The sequence below is a fragment of the Macadamia integrifolia genome, chromosome 4 (assembly GCF_013358625.1).
Source record: "Macadamia integrifolia cultivar HAES 741 chromosome 4, SCU_Mint_v3, whole genome shotgun sequence".
Lineage (NCBI taxonomy): Eukaryota > Viridiplantae > Streptophyta > Magnoliopsida > Proteales > Proteaceae > Macadamia > Macadamia integrifolia.
In genome coordinates this window covers 27,522,126-27,538,918 of record NC_056560.1, presented here as the reverse complement: position 1 = coordinate 27,538,918, position 16,793 = coordinate 27,522,126, and the positions used below count along the sequence as shown (strand labels likewise).

The following is a 16,793-nucleotide window of genomic DNA, read 5'->3' as shown; positions in this document are numbered from 1 at the left end:
CAAGAGCACTCTGTGTAGGCAACCCAAGAGCAATTCTGGTTTGGCATCCCAGTCCTGAAGCCCATAAGAACCAAGCCCAGTCCAAGAAAAGTTAGAAATTGGAAGCTCAAATGAAACTAGTAGGGAAAGTCCTCTCCATGTTAGGGTAGTATATGAGTTGTAGTCTCCATTTGGTCAGATAATTGAATGTTGTTTTGATATGTTGAAGTGAGAGAGGTTCCCTCTTGAAGGTGTGGCAACTATGGAGGAGTGAACTATTGGCTGAACAGAGAATTCACCCATGTTGGGTGTGGTTCTCAGTCAAGTATTGACCCTATCAGTTTCATCCTCATCCCGGCTACTGTCGAATGTGTAGAACAAACATTTTTTTTTTTCATTTTCCATATAAATCCGTGTATTAAAAAATGAAATGGGTTTACAAATGACTTCATCTGACAATTTTTTTTTATGTAAGATTCAATTTTTTGTCTCACAAGACTTGTTTTTAAATGGACTTTTCAAAATGTTTGGATAGTACTCGTAACAAATTTTCCAGCAATATTTGGATGTGGGGTTAAAATATATGAAAATTGAAAAAGCTTGGAAAATGAATATGGTATGACCGTATGACCGAGGCTAGGTCTGATCAACCCAAACATCTGATTTATGGGCCAATACCATACAATGCTGGCCATAGCTCACTCCATGATGGGCCACACCCATTAACGTTGGCCCATAAACATGTTCTTCCACATTTCTTCGTTTGAGTTCAAATTGGAATCTTTGAAACCTTTTCTCATCCTAGAATGAATATTTGGATTTTTAGGAAGGATATGATTAAGTTTGATCAAAATGTCCCTTGGATCAGATTGAACAAGGACTCAAATCCTCCGCAGTGAGCTGCAGTGAGGATTCAATGGCTTAGAGGGTCCCGAGATGTACCTCAATCGTTGGATGCTCACTGTCTCCCAGCAAAGGATTTTTGTGCGATTGAACACACCATGTTTATTTTAAGCCATTCATTTTACTTTGACCATATCTCATTTAATATCTAATGGATTTGGATGAGTTTGGTGTCAAAACGAAGATGAGAGAATAAGTTATATCCTCAGCTATAATTTCAGTCCTTTCCCATGTTTTAGTGCATCTAAAAATAGATTATAAGACATTTTATTTGCATAAAAAAATAGATTTTTCTGCTCATTTCTATAAATTGTCGATAGTTTAGACATTTATATTTGCATAAAATATCTAATGTTTTCTGCTCATTTCTATAAATCGTTGTTTTAAAGCATTAATGATTGATTTATTACCCTAAGTCTTAAAACATGTCTTCAATTATTTATGCATTTCAATCTATTTTAATTTGTATTTACAAGAACTAAGGTCAGAGATCACACCAATGACAATCACCCTAAGAGTTTAGGCTTATGAGGCACTAGTCGTGCATGCTCCTAGGAGGTCATCAATTTGAGTCTCTCCTATCTTCACCATGTACCTTAAGCCACACCCCCTTCCCCTAGAGGCCTATCCCATGGCTTCCCCTCTCTCTTGTTTTACTTTCTCTCTCTCATAGGTCATGTCATGAAGTTAGACCAAAAAAAAAAAAAAGGTGTGCTGTAATCAGGCCAAGCCGGGTCTGAACCTGGACAACCCGATCAAAACCCATGAGTCATGACTCATGACTCGAGGGCGAGTTGAGGAGTCCTTTTCCTGTCCTACCCTTATTAATAAAAAAGTATGGTTTTTTACAGCCCATCTTTAACTATAAGTGGTGGGACCGGGGGAGTGACGTTTAGCACAACAGCACACACCTCCACCCTCTTTCTCTCTCTTTCTTTCGTTCGGGCCGTCAAGAACTTCTCTGAATATCTTCCACTGAGCCATTAAAAAGGGTTGATCGTGAGGACGGAGGAGTTCTGGAGAGCGATCATCCTGGAAAATCTCTCAGTCTGATTCCGGTAAGATTTTTGTCTCTAATTCTCTTTTCACCAGTTTTTCTCGTCAATTTCTTATTTGGGAATTTTTGAGTTTGTTCTCTGATCAAACTGTATTGAGTCAATAGATCGATTGATGCAAGAAGTTTTGAAAATTTTAGTATCTTTAACCTCAATTAACTCGAAATTTTATTCTATTTTTCGTTTTTTAGGGCAAAGTTTCCCTTATTTCTTGAAGGGAACCCGAGTCGATCGCTTCGATAGTCAAAACCTAGTGATATATATGTTTTGCTAGGGTTTTTGTAGTGCTTAGTTCTCTTTCGTTGTTGCAATCATCTTGCAATGGACGGGAACAAAGACGAGGCTTTGAAGTGCCTGAAAATTGGACAAGAAGCTCTGGAACTAGGTGATCGAACTCGTGCGCTGAAATTTATCACGAAAGCTCGCCGGCTGGATCCAACTCTTCGTGTCGATGATCTCTTGTCGAAGGTAGAAAGTGAATTTGGTGATCCTCCGGCTCCGGATTCATCCCCACCAAATGGTGTTTTCCCCGACGAAGCAACCTCTTCTAACGGGCCTGCGGCTAATTCTTCCGTTAGGCATAGAGGCCCTTCAAATGGGTCTTCGTCGACTTCTGCTGCGTCTTACACAGAGGAGCAGATCTTGATTGTCAGACAGATAAAGAAGAAGAAGGAGTACTATGATATTTTGGGGTTAGAAAGAGGATGCTCTGTCGAAGATGTCCGGAAGGCATATCGAAAACTGTCTCTGAAAATTCATCCTGATAAAAACAAAGCTCCTGGTGCTGAGGAAGCATTTAAGGCGGTTTCAAAAGCATTTCAGTGCCTTAGTGATGAAGAGAGCAGGAAAAGGTACGATCTTGTTGGTTCGGATGAAGCCGTATATGATAGACCTGCAGCTAGGCGAGGACCACAAGGTTTCAATGGCTTCTATGAGGCAGACGTAGATGCTGAGGAGATCTTTAGGAATTTCTTCTTTGGTGGGATGCCTCGGGCAACCACGCAGTTTGGTGGGTTTACTTTTGGTACTGGCACGGGACCAAGTGTAAGAACGGCTGATCAAGACTCTGGAAACTTCAATGTCAGGGCGATTCTTCAGTTACTGCCCATTCTTCTCCTGCTTCTGCTGAACTTCCTCCCATCTTCAGAGCCCATTTATGCTCTATCTAGGTCTTATGCTTATGAACACCGGTTTGTCACTCAAAAGGGTATCAATTATTTTGTTAGGACGGCAAAATTTGATCAAGAGTACCCTCCTAATAGCCCAGAACGTGTGGAGATTGAACGACAAGTTGAGAGAGCCTACACGTCGAATCTTGCACAATATTGCCAGGTTGAGTTGCAGCGGCGCCAATGGGGTTTCACGATTGAGACACCTCATTGTGACAGGTTAAAAGAGTTGCAGGCAATGGCTTGATGTACATTCAAGGTCTGGTCCAGTCCCTTGACTTATTTCTTCCTTTGGGCATTACTAAATTTTCTTTTGAAGGAGTTAAACAAATAACACCAATTACACAATGTTAACACAGTGGTTTATACATTTTTTGTTATTTTGACCTCTGTTGTCCTCCCCCTTTGTTCTTTTGGGTGCATGGTCAAGAAAAAGGAAATTTCATTTGATTATGGCAACCATCTTATCACTTTTGTAGCGGACCATCTTTCACATGCTGTGCATGGATATGGTGTAGATTTATGCTTCGTGGATGTGTGGATTGCTAAGCATCTGATGTTTACTTAAGTGGATGGAAACTTTGAAGATTTTAGGTGAAATTTTACTGCATTATATTCAGTAAGAATATGTCGTAACAGTTATCATGAATGTTGCTTAATGCTGCACTTACTTCACTGCTTTCTGGTGTTATTTGCTGGATATCTTCTTTTGGCATGTTGTACATAGCATGAATGGTGAGCATTGATTTTATATATAAAAGAATGGCACCAGATCCAGACTCCAGATATTAAAAAATTGAAATGGTTATATGGAAAAATTTTCCTTTTTCTTTCTTTTTCCTTTTGACAGTCAACATTACATAAAATATATGAATTAGAAAATCGAGGAAAACTCTCTTCTCGCCCAGAGGTGGGGATTGCATCTTAACAGTTTGTGTTGGGAGATGTGTCTCTTGTAGACGAGATCATTACCCTTCATTGAATGGTGTTCGGTCACAAAATTGATTGGGCCGAAAAAACATAGAATGCTTTGAAAAGCATGTATGGTAGAGACTTTAGACACTCATAATAGCTAAATAATCATAGGTTATATGAACATCACTTAGAATATATATATATATATATATATATTGCTTCTAAATGAACAATGGAAACTATACGTAAATATAAAACAGATGTAGAGAAAAGAAACTATGGGCAACTTTGAAATTAGTGGGGGTTAAATTGCATCGACCGTTTTATGTACATGACACATTGCCATTAATTGGGAGGTAGGGGCACTGTAAGGCAAGCTTTTTGTTGTTTAGGCAGAAGAAGGTTGATTATCACCGTTATAATTTTTATTTTTGTATGTATGCTATAATTAGGAAGCGAAGGAAGGTTTTCTAAGCCATTTGCTTGTTGATGGAAGAGTGTCTTGCAAATACAAGAGATATTTCTGTTTTTAGTTATTTATTTGTTATTTTGGCTCAACACTAACTCTAAATTTAATGGTTGTATTGTCTGTGAACATTCTAGACTTGGGGTACATATTTACTGTGGGAAAGAACTAACAAGGAATAATTCTGATACTTTTCTCATGGTACCTTCCCATCCTAATAATTGTCAAATAAGTTTTCGATATATCGTACCTTCTATATTCTATGGCTTCGAAGGGGGGCTGGGGTCTACTCTTCCATAAGCCTTCCATATTATTCTGGCATTATACTGTCCTCTATGCTGGATATTGTCTGTTCTGCTTACCTGAGGAAATCCAGTCATATCAGTTTGATATTTGTCTGCAATTGTGAGATAGAGATGTTCCTTTTAACATTCAACTTGTTTGAACAAGAACATATTTTCTTTCATGAGTTTAGGGATTATACTTTTTTTCTGTTTTGCAGATTGTTTGAACACTATTATTTCAAAGACTACTATTATTAAGATACCCTTGGATGTGTTTGATCAAACTGAGGAAATGAAGAGGAAAGCAACTAGTTTTGATTGCAGAACACACTCCCTCCCTTTTGTGATCTGATTCACCCCTCCACCCCCCCTCCCCTTCCCCTTTTGAACACCACTCGATATTCATGGGATAGTAAAATTTCTGTTACATGGACAATGACTGTACAACGTACAATAGTTTGTAATTTTCATGTTGCATTCTGGGTAAACATGAATTTATCAACCGGAGTGTAGGCCTTCACAATTTACATTTCATGCTTCAGGATTGAACTGAAATAGGAAATTTGATTGCAAAGTAAAATTTGAGGGATAGTGCTCTTTGACCAAGTGGCATAGAGGTGAACGGATCAGGTTCACGTACGAGAATGTTTCCGTACACTCCTGATTCGTGGATATAGAATCTATTAAATGAAGAGAGAGAAAAATGATTTTATATCCACGGACCAGAGTCGTTCTCGTATATTCTCATACGTGAACTTGAACCGCTCTCAGGAGTGCACCGACATAATGATTTGTACTGGGGAGGGCAGCAAGGTCATTTTATGTGAGGAAGAGGAGAGAGAGAGAAAGAGAGAAGGTGCTACCGTGCTAGTGTACCTACCCTACGGCCTAGAGAACTTGTTCCCAAAATTTAACAACCAAATTGAGAATGTTTTGGAGTTTGTCATACGAGGTAGGACTTCTTCCATTACCCACTCGATTCTTTGCCTTTGGGAAGCATATTTCGAGCCTTGCGAATGGTTTTCTAACCCAAGAAGATGAAGGATTGGAAAGACATGAAGTGAAAAAACTGGGGGAAAAGTACATTGATTGGGAGATCTCTCAATTCTCCTTAGAAAGCAAGACCTGATTCATGTTGGACGATAATTTAAGAAGGCCTCTTGACTTCTAGTTTCGTGTCAAAATGTCTTTTTTGTTTTTTGTTTTTTTTGTTTTTTTTTTTTTGTTTTTAAAATAAATTGGAATGATGGAATTGCTTTTTGTTCCATCAATTCTCGTTTCTAGCGTTTTTTTCATTACTTTTTGTCAAAAAAAAAAGGGAAACATACCATAAATGCATCAAACATTTTATTCCATTTTTCCGTTCCCATAGAATGAAAAAACTCTAGAACATTTTTATAGAATTTACCAAACGCAGCCTAATTATGCATTCTCCTCTGTATTGGTATGTTTCTTCGTATTTTCAGCTGTCAATTTCTTTTAAGAAAGGTTTCTTTTTCCCTTAGATTTTTAAAGCTTTATTTCTTCACTTGGCCAACTTTATTCGGGCTGAAATTCAATATGTAAGCAATTTTTCTGTCCACAAAATTTGAGTTCTATCCAATTTGTCATAAGACAAATATTAATGCAAGATTAAATAGCTTGCTAAATTAGGGAAGCCTTTACAAGAAAAAAAAAAACCACAATCTATATTTAATTACAAATACTTTAAACGAAATAAACACTTTTATAATTGCAATGTAAGTTTTGCTAATTTAATTTTCGAATGGTAGTTGTATCCCTACACCTATAGTCAAGTAATGTGATGCTAAGTTGGCAAATTTCAGACCCACGCTAGAAGATGATCTAGAATATCACTTGGTAAATTTCAGACCCACGGCGCAATTACAAATCCTCCCATATTCCCATGTTTGTCAATGCACCTCTTGGTGGTCTATGCATATTTTTGTAGTCTCAGATTTTTCAATATTTTGTTTAGAAACTAGAGAAAGTTCGACTGAAGCTTAACACATGAACAAGGAACCATGGATTTTCATATCAAACAAAACTTTAACCTGATCGAAGTTGCCACATGGTAGATACAGGTGTGCAAGACCAATGATTTTCATAGATCCATTAAAATAAGCACCTAGCCCAAAAGATTTTGACTAACTTTATGAGTGTTAAAAATTCATTCTTTTTAATAGCAATCAAGTCATGGGAGTATCAGTAGGGAAATTGAGGCGAGATCTGTTGTCACAATTAGGGAGAGGGTTCTTTTTTTTTTTTTTTTTTTTTGCTAACGGCAGGTATCCAGGAATTCGGCCTGATTAATCCTGTGGGTTCATACTAACCCCACAACTGCATAGACTGGGTCATACCGGGGTTGAATGAGAACCATTCAATTTTCACTGAAAGCAATGAAGAGCACTAAACACCTTCGTGTGAGTAACCCAAGGTATGCCTAGTGGATTCGAACTTAGGACATCCGAGTTTATGGCTCGTACCAAGTTCATTGCTCACCAACTGCGCTACCCCCTTGGATTAGGGAGAGGGTTCTTTACACACAACTAGTGTGTGGAGAATCTTTCAAATCACACTAATGATGATGTGAGAAATGGAATCTCACATGAAACCTATATGATTAGAGGAGGAAAGAGAATAATAAATAAAAGCCAATGTGAGAGGACGTAAGGTACATTAAATACGTGGGGAACTTTTCCCATTTTTCTGTTAGCGTTGAAGATTGCATATGTTTAGTTTAGTTTGGCATATTTGGTCATTCAATTTTGGCTCGAAGGCATGTGTATCCCAATTGTTTGGATAAGAAAATGTCTGACTTAGGTATAAGTTGAAAAATACTTGGTAGAATAATCCGAGTAGGGTAAAAACTCTCAAAGCTTGGTTAGGATTCATGTAAACTTGGCCAATGTAAAAAAGCGACCATACTCAATCCAAGTAACAATAAACTCGTCGAGACCAGTCAATTTTGTAGCATAATCTAGGACTAAAACACAACCGACTCGACTCTATTGGAGATCAAACTCTAAAAACCTTAAGACTCTCAAATTTCAACTCTGGGATCCATATGAAGGAGGGGAAGGAGGTGAACTCAATCATGTTCATCAACTCAAAGTTTTTCGAATTTCGCAAAGATTGTCATCAAATTTCTACCATGTTTTGTTTGTTTTTTGAGCCATAATCTATATTTTATTTTATTGTCCATCACAATTTTATATCATGTTGTGTTCAAATATTCTATAGATTTTATTAAAAGTTATAGGGATATATAATATAGGGAGAAAGAACCCTATTACTCTAGTGTTGCCTATGCCTAAACATATATGAGCACAAATTGACCCCGCTGCCCCCACCCCTGAGGATTCTTTCTAAAATAATATATTATACACATAGGATACCAAACCTATTACTTACCATATAATCTATCACGATTATTTATGACGCATAATTTATCATCATAAATTATTTCTAAAAAATAAGTCATAAATTCAATTATAAACTATAGCAAAGAGAGCCTTATTAGCTACAGGTAAAATTTAATGATTAAACTCAATTGTATAATCAATTTATAATGATTTATAGCATTCCGTAATTCCGTTGGTTCTGCCACCGCCGATTTTAAATGCCGACCTCTTCTCGGCGGTGTTATTGGTCCTTCATTCACTTAGGATCCGGAAACTCTCAGAATACGCGGGAGATTCAATTCCCAAGAAAAGGGATGGCGGCGTTTTGGATCAGCCGTAGTTCTCGCAGGTTACGATCCTCTCCGTTGTCTTACTCACTCATTCAATCCTTCTCCGATCCCATCTTCTCTTCGAAAACTCCCACTCCTTCAGAACCCTTCCACGAACCTTCAGTTTTTCCTAAAACCCTAGAAGCCAGATATAAGAGCAACATTGGTTCTGGATTTTACTCCGGGAAATCCTACCGTTTCAATTCGAATCTTTCCAGTTTTTCCGTTGCTACCATTTCTACATCTTCTGGTGTAGTAGAGGGCACAAAAAATGGTGGGAATTGTCCCGGGGAGCAGGAAAGATCGAAATCCCAGGTGTCTTGGATCGATTTGTATCTTCCTAAGGCTGTGCGTCCCTATGCTCACCTTGCTCGATTGGACAAGCCGATTGGGACCTGGTTACTTGCTTGGCCATGTATGTGGTAAGCTTTTCGTTCTTAATAGCTGTGTTTATGGTTCTGATTCTCAATTTAGATTTACCATTTTTAAATCCAAGTGTTTGAGGAATAAGTGCAGCTGTTTTGCAAAATTCGTTTCTGTTATTGTTCTACTCACAAGGATGCATGGGATCTCAATGTAATGATAAATGTAGGATATCATGACATTAGCAGACTTATTGGTTGGTCACTCAAAAATAATGGGGCATCTCCAGAGTTAAAATGTCAAAGTTCTGAAAAGGACAATGATTAGACTATTGGACTGGACAAATCAAATATTCCGAGCATTAGGTGATATTACTGGTAGCAAAGGACAAGTTGTTTGCAGAGATGGTGTCTGGGATTGGAACAGTCCTTTATTGACACCATCTGCTCCCCTCTAGATTTTACTAGGAACAAGGAAAGATCAAGTGATCAGCATATTGCTATCTAAATAATGTAGACAACTAGGCATATAGGCACAAGTACTTACCTGGTGTATTAACAACAATGCTTAAATTATATGTTGTTATAACCGATATGTTCTCATAAAAGCAAATTTTATCTGTCGAGGGCATATATATCATATTGTGCATATCTGAGCGGAGTTGGCACATTATCTAATTACTCCACTTGGCAATCACTTTCAAGCTATTTTCTCTTACTTCCACCTTGCAATCTTTACCCCTTGCTGATTTGTGGTCTACCCTAGATTCAGGAAACTTGGGCAGATCATTGGAACTTCTTCTCCATTTGCAACATTCATAAACAGATGAGACAGTTTTTTGTGTATCTTTGAATTTTCTGTCTATCGTTTGCCTTCTGACTTTCTGCACTCATTGATAAAGTAGTTGAGTAGCAATTGCACCATTTTCTGTATGGGAGCTCTCTCCTTATTGTAGTCTTGTATCCTTGAAACTATGATTGCCTAATTTAGTTTATAACTCCTATTTTCGTGCTTCTCAAGAACCTTTTGTTCGTCATTCTAGGTCAATTACCTTGGCAGCATCCCCTGGGAGCCTTCCCGATTTTAAGATGATGTCACTGTTTGGTTGTGGAGCATTGCTTTTGAGAGGTGCTGGATGTACAGTCAACGACCTTCTTGACTCTGATATTGACAAAAAGGCACTTTTTTCTACTATCTGATACTTCAAGTCAAGATGCACATTCATTTATTTTTTAATTGAATGATAAAATTGAAATGTTGCATATTTTATGCTTTCTTTAGAATTTCCAATGACACAATGTTTCTGGTAACTGTTAAAACTCATAATGGAGGATGTCCATATGTAATAGATTGGATTTAGTGGAGAATTTCATGAGTTTTGGATGTCATAGGCTAAAATATTGTGTATTATCGATCTCTCACTTTTTTCTTTCTTTTTTATGATGGAAACTAATTAAGGTCTTAGTGTTTTTCATTACTTTTTCCCCCCTCTTTAAGATGTGGGAGTTCAACTTGTCTGCAGCTAGTGGAGGACATCAATGTGATATTTATTATGTGAAAAACATATTTTTTTGTTATTTGCTCAAATTTATGCCTCATACTTTTTCTTCTTTTAGTCATGTTCTTATGGTTTCCTGGTGCTTGGGTGCCTTTTTTAGGCCTTCAAATATGTAAGCGCACGAATTGCCAAGAAATCTTTAACAAAATTATGCTCAAATAGTTTGTTGCCACCCCCCCCCCCACACACACACGGATGATCACCCAGCCTTCACCCTTTCTTTGGAGGGTAAGACCCACACTGCCAGCGACTAGAGGACATTCCATGGAAATATCCATCTGGAATACATTTTTTAGACTTGTATCAATCAGACATCAGGTAAACATTTTTTTTGTTTGGTCCAATTATTTGCATCTCATTTGAATATCTGACATCATATTTCTATAACAGTAGGGATCTTAATCTCCTCACATTTTCTTGAGTATGTCATGTTGTCAACATCTGTTGGAGTCAGCATGTTAGAAACTAATCCTTTAAACTGTTTTCCCCAACATGCTCTCCTTTGCTTTCTCTGTTTTCCTTGGATGCTCAAGGGTGAATTGGATGTCAATTGCTTACTAATATAAATAAATCTTTTGCACTGCAGGTTGAGCGCACGAAGTCGAGACCAGTTGCTAGTGGTCTTTTGACACCATTTCAGGGTCTTAGCTTTCTTGGCGTTCAGCTTTTGTTGGGTCTTGGAATTCTCATTCAATTGAATAATTATAGGTGAATGTCTTGACGTTTTGGATAATCCATTAAAATACACTGGCCTACCAGTCTCTTTTCTCGACTCCTTTTTTGTTTCTATTCTTCTTCTTCTTCTTCTTTTTGTGTGTGGTACTAATCAGTGTTCATATCTGCTATCTATTTTGGAAAACAATATTGTATCCCTAGTCATTAGTCGATGTAGTACCGCTTCACTGTTGGATATGGAAACAATGTTGGAAAACACTCATGCAATATCAGTTTCATCAGTTACCATGAGAAAGGATTTTCCATTTATTTTATCCACACTAATTCTATGATGAATTTCAGTTTCTCTTCTTATGCTACCTGTCTGAGCCATATGTTTTACATTTTAGTGACAGTTAGATTCTATGGACTTTTACAGGCAACACCAGCTTCTTTATTCTTTTCAAATAGGACAGTTGCAGAATACCATCTGATTTGTGACTTCTACATGTGATATTAGGTGTATTAGTTTTTGAGTTGACCTACACATGTTTGTTGTTAATGCTGCAAAATGGTGATTAGTATTGTTTAAATCCACTTTATCCATGAATTTTTTTCTATGATGAAGGCTATGATCTGGCTGTACCAATTTTCAGCTCCCATGTCTTGCTTCTGCTTCTTTGTGTCATTCTTTGGAGCTAAATGGCTTGACTATTATGCTACAGCATTGTCCTGGGGGCATCTTCTTTGCTGCTAGTTTTTTCCTATCCCCTTATGAAGAGGCTGACCTTTTGGGTAATGGTTTTTTGAATATTCCCTTTTTTTTTTTGTTTTTTGGGTACCTTCAGTTTTGTTGTCCTTATTTTTATGTGACGCATTTCCATTAGCATGTTTACTAATGTTTGTTTCACATCTTTGTGAAGCCTCAAGCATATTTAGGTTTAACCTTTAACTGGGGAGCTTTATTAGGATGGGCTGCGGTCAAAGGAAGTTTAGATCCAGCTATTGCTCTCCCATTGTATATTTCTGGAGTTTGTTGGACACTTGTTTACGACACAATTTATGCACATCAGGTATGATTTTAATATGATGATACTGGTAAAGGCTTTTCTCTTATCCTCTTGGGATCTATTGACAACAAAAATTTGTCTGAGAAGTGATGCATTTGTTAGGAAAGCCTTGAGACCTCCTTCAAATTTCTGGTTCATTTGTTTTTCAAAAAGTTAAAACTTAAAAGATAATGGAAAAGTTAACAGAGATCACGCAACATGGATGTCTTATTGTGAACTCAGATTCTTGTACTCTCTTAAATTTCTTTTAAAACTAATCTCATTGCATCACAAATGTTTTTGCAAAGTATTTTGAGTTGAAATGGGGTTGAGGGAGGGGGGGGAATGTTAAATATTACCTATCAGAGTAAAGTTGAAATAGGCAGTCTTTCTTTGTTATTTTCTGAAATATGTTGATGTAATTACCTCAGGACAAAGAAGATGACTTGAAGGTGGGTGTTAAATCCACAGCGTTGAGGTTTGGGGATTTGACAAAGAACTGGGTTTCTGGATTTGCAATTGCATGTATTAGTAGTCTTGCTCTTTGTGGATTTAATGCAGATTTGGGTATTTTCTTGCTTCTGGCCTTCCATGTTTGCTGGCCTTGGCTGATAATGATTCTGACTTTCATAACTATATTTTGTTGTACAGGATGGCCATACTATGCCTCTCTGATGGCTGCATCTGGACAATTGGCATGGCAGATTTGGACAGTTGACCTGTCAAGTCGTGCTGACTGCAGTAGGAAGTGAGTACCCATGTTAGAATAAATGTACTTATGCTACAGAGATCATTGCAGGTTTTGACTTAACTGTGGCTCAAGTTTACAAGTAGAGATGGAAATGGAGTGGATAGAAGTGGTGCTCCACTCCTAATTGTTTGTATATAATAAGCCCCTTTCACCAGGTAAGGGCTGGATATGGTGTGTGAAAAAAATCCGTGTACTTGACCTGCCCCATCTCACCCTACTGCTACTTGCCCTAATTACCTTGTAAAATTAGTGAGCCCCATGCATGATTCTCAGGGTAGGCCTGCTATATTTTGCACTATCTTGAAAGGATTATGTTATGGGTGAATGGTGAAACCCACCCTGTCGGCATCGCTGTTGATGATGCGTCTTGGCCTGCTCTTTAATCAGGGATTCACCTTTCGAGCGGATGGTGGACCTTAGCTAAAATATGACAATGACCAGAAGATCTTATTCTAGTCAAAATGTCAAATCAATCAAGAACATGCATAGAAAACTGAAGACAGTTTCTAGATGTAGTGCTAAAAATCCATCTTCAATCCCTTTATCTTGTGTAGCTTGTTGCTAGAGATCTTCTTTCATATTTGCTTGCCTGGAATAGGATCCTTTACTCTTCTGGATGTTGAGTGCCTTCTAGATAAATGAGGAAATGCTTGTTCTCAAATTTTTAGCACTTCCATCTCTTATTAAAGTTTCTAGGGCTTAATTGCATATAGTAATCACAGCATAGAGTTGAAAAATTATATTTTCTTGAATATGTCACAGAAAAATAAATCAATTTGCAGTTACTTTTTATTTAAAGTTAGATAACTAAGAACAGATGATGCCTCTGATTAGAGTTCTAACCTGTGGGTAATAACTTCCAAATGATGGGGGAGCATGAGCATGCTGCTTTACCCATCTTCAGTTTAACCGCAACACACCCAAATTAGTTGAATTTATGGCATGCAATGTAGACCAAAATGTTTTGGTCTACCCTGAAGGGTATTGTATTCTTATAGTGGGGGTTCAGAGCAATTTGGTTAAATTTGAATTTCATTTGACAGTTTATTTATTTCTTCATTTGACTAAAACATCACTTAAAGTGGTTAATTATAGCTCTCGTTTTTCTTCTTAGGTCAGGTTTTTTAGTCAAACCACCATTTGAAAGGAAAAAAAGAGAGGCTAAGTGACTCTAAACAACCTTTGCTTTCTCTTGCTAGGTTTGTGTCAAATAAGTGGTTTGGAGCTATTGTCTTCAGCGGGATCCTAGTTGGAAGACTAACATCATGAGAGGTAAAATACTTATATAACTTTAAAGTACAATTTTGTTTTTTTATTTTTTTTCTTTGTTTTTTTTGTTTTTTGTTTTTTGTTTTTTGTTTTTTGTTTTTTTGTTTTTTGTTTTTTGTTTTTTGTTTTTTTTGTTTTTTGTTTTTTGTTTTTGTTTTTTTTTGTGTGTGTGTGATGTTAATGGTGGTTATCATGAGGATAATTCCAGAAACTTTTTTTTGGACTTCATAAATAATGAACTTCGATGCTAAATCTAAGAAACTCGATGTTCCCTCTTTCGTTGCACTGTAATGAGTTAGTTTTTTTTTTTTTTCAATGATTTCTAACTTGAATAAGATTTATGACACTCGTTTAATTGAAAATGCATACCAGGCCAATGCATTTCCTTTCATGATTCTCAATTTGGGTTGCAGGGGCAGCTGCTTTTTGGTACTCAAGGATTAAAGTATCAGTATCGGTCGTCGTATCGGTCGATCAAAATTAAGATACGTATCGGAGGTTATCGTATCGTATCGGAGATACGCTAAGATACGCTAAAGATACGCACATAAATGGATAGGGAACACATTTTTATACACTTTTGCATAAAAAAAATAGTTAAAAAAAAACTATATATAACATGTAGAATGCATAAATACTTAAGTAGAGGGTATCGTATTGATAGACAAATATATTGAGTTGAAAATGTTCAAAATGATGAGGTTTGAGTTTCTTACAGTTTTTTCTTTTCTCATTGCCATTGCCACTGTGATGAGTGCCGTAAAGAGTGTCGTGGTGGTTCAAATCCTTGGCTAGGACCTTCTTCTTCAATAGGAGCAACTACGATGATATTCTGCACTTGTCGAATATAAGCACAATATTTACCTCAGTCGAAATATTTATGGTAGTGGGTCTCCCATTTATTGTAGAAAAATTAAATTTTTTTTATAGAAGTTGTAGATTAAATGTTTTCAAAGAACATATAAAAAATCAACAAAGTTTGGACCAATATATTTGAGTAGATCTAAGAAATTAAAAAAAAAATTTGAAACCCTCACTTTTTTGGGAAAAAAAAATGTGGGTTTCATTTGAAATCATGTATTTGGTAATTATAAGTTATGACATTATTTTTAAGAGTTGAATGAACTAAATTTTTTGAAAAAAAAAAATTTGGGGGATTTTTTTTTTTAAATTAATTTCGGAATAAAAAAATTAAAAATATATTTTTTTGAGAAAAATAAAAAATTTCCATGGAAGTTGTAGAACACTTGTTTTTACATAACATATAAAAAATCTAGAAAACTGTTGGTGAGAGTGTGAAGTGTTTGTTTCAAACAACAAAAAATTCACACTTAAGTAGCCGTATCGTACTAATACGGTACGATACGGCTCGATACTGCACGATACCTTCGATACGTACCGATACGGTAGCGATATTCTTGGGAATTTTCAGATTTTTAAAAGTTCGTATCGTAGAGTATTGTATGTATCGGTACCGATACGGTATGGCACGATATGATACGTACGATACGCCAATACACAGAAAGAGGCCCAAAATTCTCCGTAGCTTATCGGTATGTATTGTATCGATGCCTACCGATATGGATACGTATCGATCGATACGATACGATATGCACCGATACTTAAAACCATGTTGGTACTGGAAAAATAGCTCAGTAGTTTATCATAGTGCTGGGGGTGGTGATGCAGCACAGGCTTTGAGTTGAAGAATCAAGGATCATGCTATAAAAGATGGGTACCCATTGCACTGCACATTTACAATTCTTTAATGTCAGTTTCTATGAATCTCCCTAATCTCTGCCATGGAGTCGGTGCTTTGCCTATCTGGATTGACATCGACTGACATGCAAACAAAAAATATGGATTTGATACTGAAGTTCGGTGGAATGGAGTTGCTACTTAGAAGAGTATACCAACCTTCCTTTCTGAAGTTGGACCATCGAAGAAAGCAAGGATGGTTGTATATTTTTTTTGGGTGAATGTATAATTTTTTTTTTTTTGAATGCATCAGCCTGGAGCCGAGAGGATGGTTGTATTGTTGTTTCTTCACTCCCCATGTTTTTTTTCTCCCTCAATCGCGGGTGCATTGATGTTGCCATTTTGACCTGAAACAACTCACTGTGGAACGAGTGTAAATTTATTGAAGCAGTTGCTAACACAGATTACATATTTAAATAGTAATGCTGAAAAAATTGTTACACCTGAAGCAGTATCTAGCATGATTCATATATAAAGATCACTTGCTGGGAATGCACCTGAAAGGAGCTATGTTATATGGTAACGTACTTTGGCTAGAAAAAAGAAGAAACCTGTACAGCATGAATGGTTCAGTCTTGCATAATTTGGAATAAAGAGGGTTAAACGGAATCAGTGTTGCCAAAGATTATGTGCCCTTCTTTTTCTCTTTTTTGAAAAATTATGTTGAATAGGTAGATTCAGTAAAGCTTTGGAACAAGTTCAAGGGTGTGCAGAAATCTTTTGTTTCTCTTTTTTCTTCTTCCTTTGCTTTGTTTATGATACATTTCCCTTATGATGGTAAATCATAGAGGGTAAGTGGTATCTCCATCTCCACCCCAACAACAGAACTACAAAACTATGATTTCCAGTTAGGGTGTGAATTGCAGACCGAAACCTTAAACTGGAAC

At 36.9% G+C, this 16,793-nt stretch overlaps 2 protein-coding genes across 11 annotated transcripts in view; both read left to right on the top strand.

Annotated features, from left to right (window-relative positions):
* The first annotated feature begins 1,779 nt into the window (after positions 1 to 1,779).
* Positions 1,780 to 5,298, top strand: LOC122077574 (chaperone protein dnaJ 49-like). Of its 4 annotated transcripts, XR_006139832.1 has the most exons (4): positions 1,780 to 1,940; positions 2,129 to 3,365; positions 3,586 to 3,700; positions 4,990 to 5,273. XR_006139832.1 is itself a non-coding variant. In XM_042643542.1 (3 exons), exon 2 carries the CDS (start codon positions 2,259 to 2,261, stop codon positions 3,351 to 3,353), a length of 1,095 nt encoding a protein of 364 aa, XP_042499476.1. In that variant the 5' UTR covers positions 1,780 to 1,940; positions 2,129 to 2,258; the 3' UTR covers positions 3,354 to 3,365; positions 4,990 to 5,298. The 4 variants fall into 4 exon arrangements, 3 of the variants coding, with proteins under 3 accessions (XP_042499476.1, XP_042499477.1, XP_042499478.1); XM_042643542.1 differs by lacking the exon at positions 3,586 to 3,700 and having other exon boundaries at positions 4,990 to 5,298; XM_042643543.1 differs by lacking the exon at positions 4,990 to 5,273 and having other exon boundaries at positions 2,129 to 3,706.
* A 3,029-nt stretch (positions 5,299 to 8,327) lies between these two features.
* Positions 8,328 to 16,793, top strand: part of LOC122077195 (4-hydroxybenzoate polyprenyltransferase, mitochondrial) — a 15,814-nt gene continuing 7,348 nt past the window's right edge. The window contains exons 1-9 of one of the 7 annotated variants that reach the window (XM_042643056.1): positions 8,333 to 8,926; positions 9,910 to 10,045; positions 11,012 to 11,133; positions 11,805 to 11,874; positions 12,003 to 12,152; positions 12,560 to 12,695; positions 12,780 to 12,876; positions 14,079 to 14,151; positions 15,838 to 16,348. In XM_042643056.1, coding sequence (XP_042498990.1) covers positions 8,394 to 8,926; positions 9,910 to 10,045; positions 11,012 to 11,133; positions 11,805 to 11,874; positions 12,003 to 12,152; positions 12,560 to 12,695; positions 12,780 to 12,876; positions 14,079 to 14,148 — 1,314 coding nt within the window. In that variant the 5' untranslated portion in view covers positions 8,333 to 8,393 and the 3' untranslated portion in view covers positions 14,149 to 14,151; positions 15,838 to 16,348. Of the gene's footprint in view, positions 8,927 to 9,909; positions 10,046 to 11,011; positions 11,134 to 11,804; positions 11,875 to 12,002; positions 12,153 to 12,559; positions 12,877 to 14,078; positions 14,152 to 14,561; positions 14,706 to 15,837; positions 16,349 to 16,793 lie in introns of those variants that run through there. The other 6 variants (XM_042643054.1, XM_042643052.1, XM_042643051.1 and 3 more) reach the window with 6 other exon arrangements.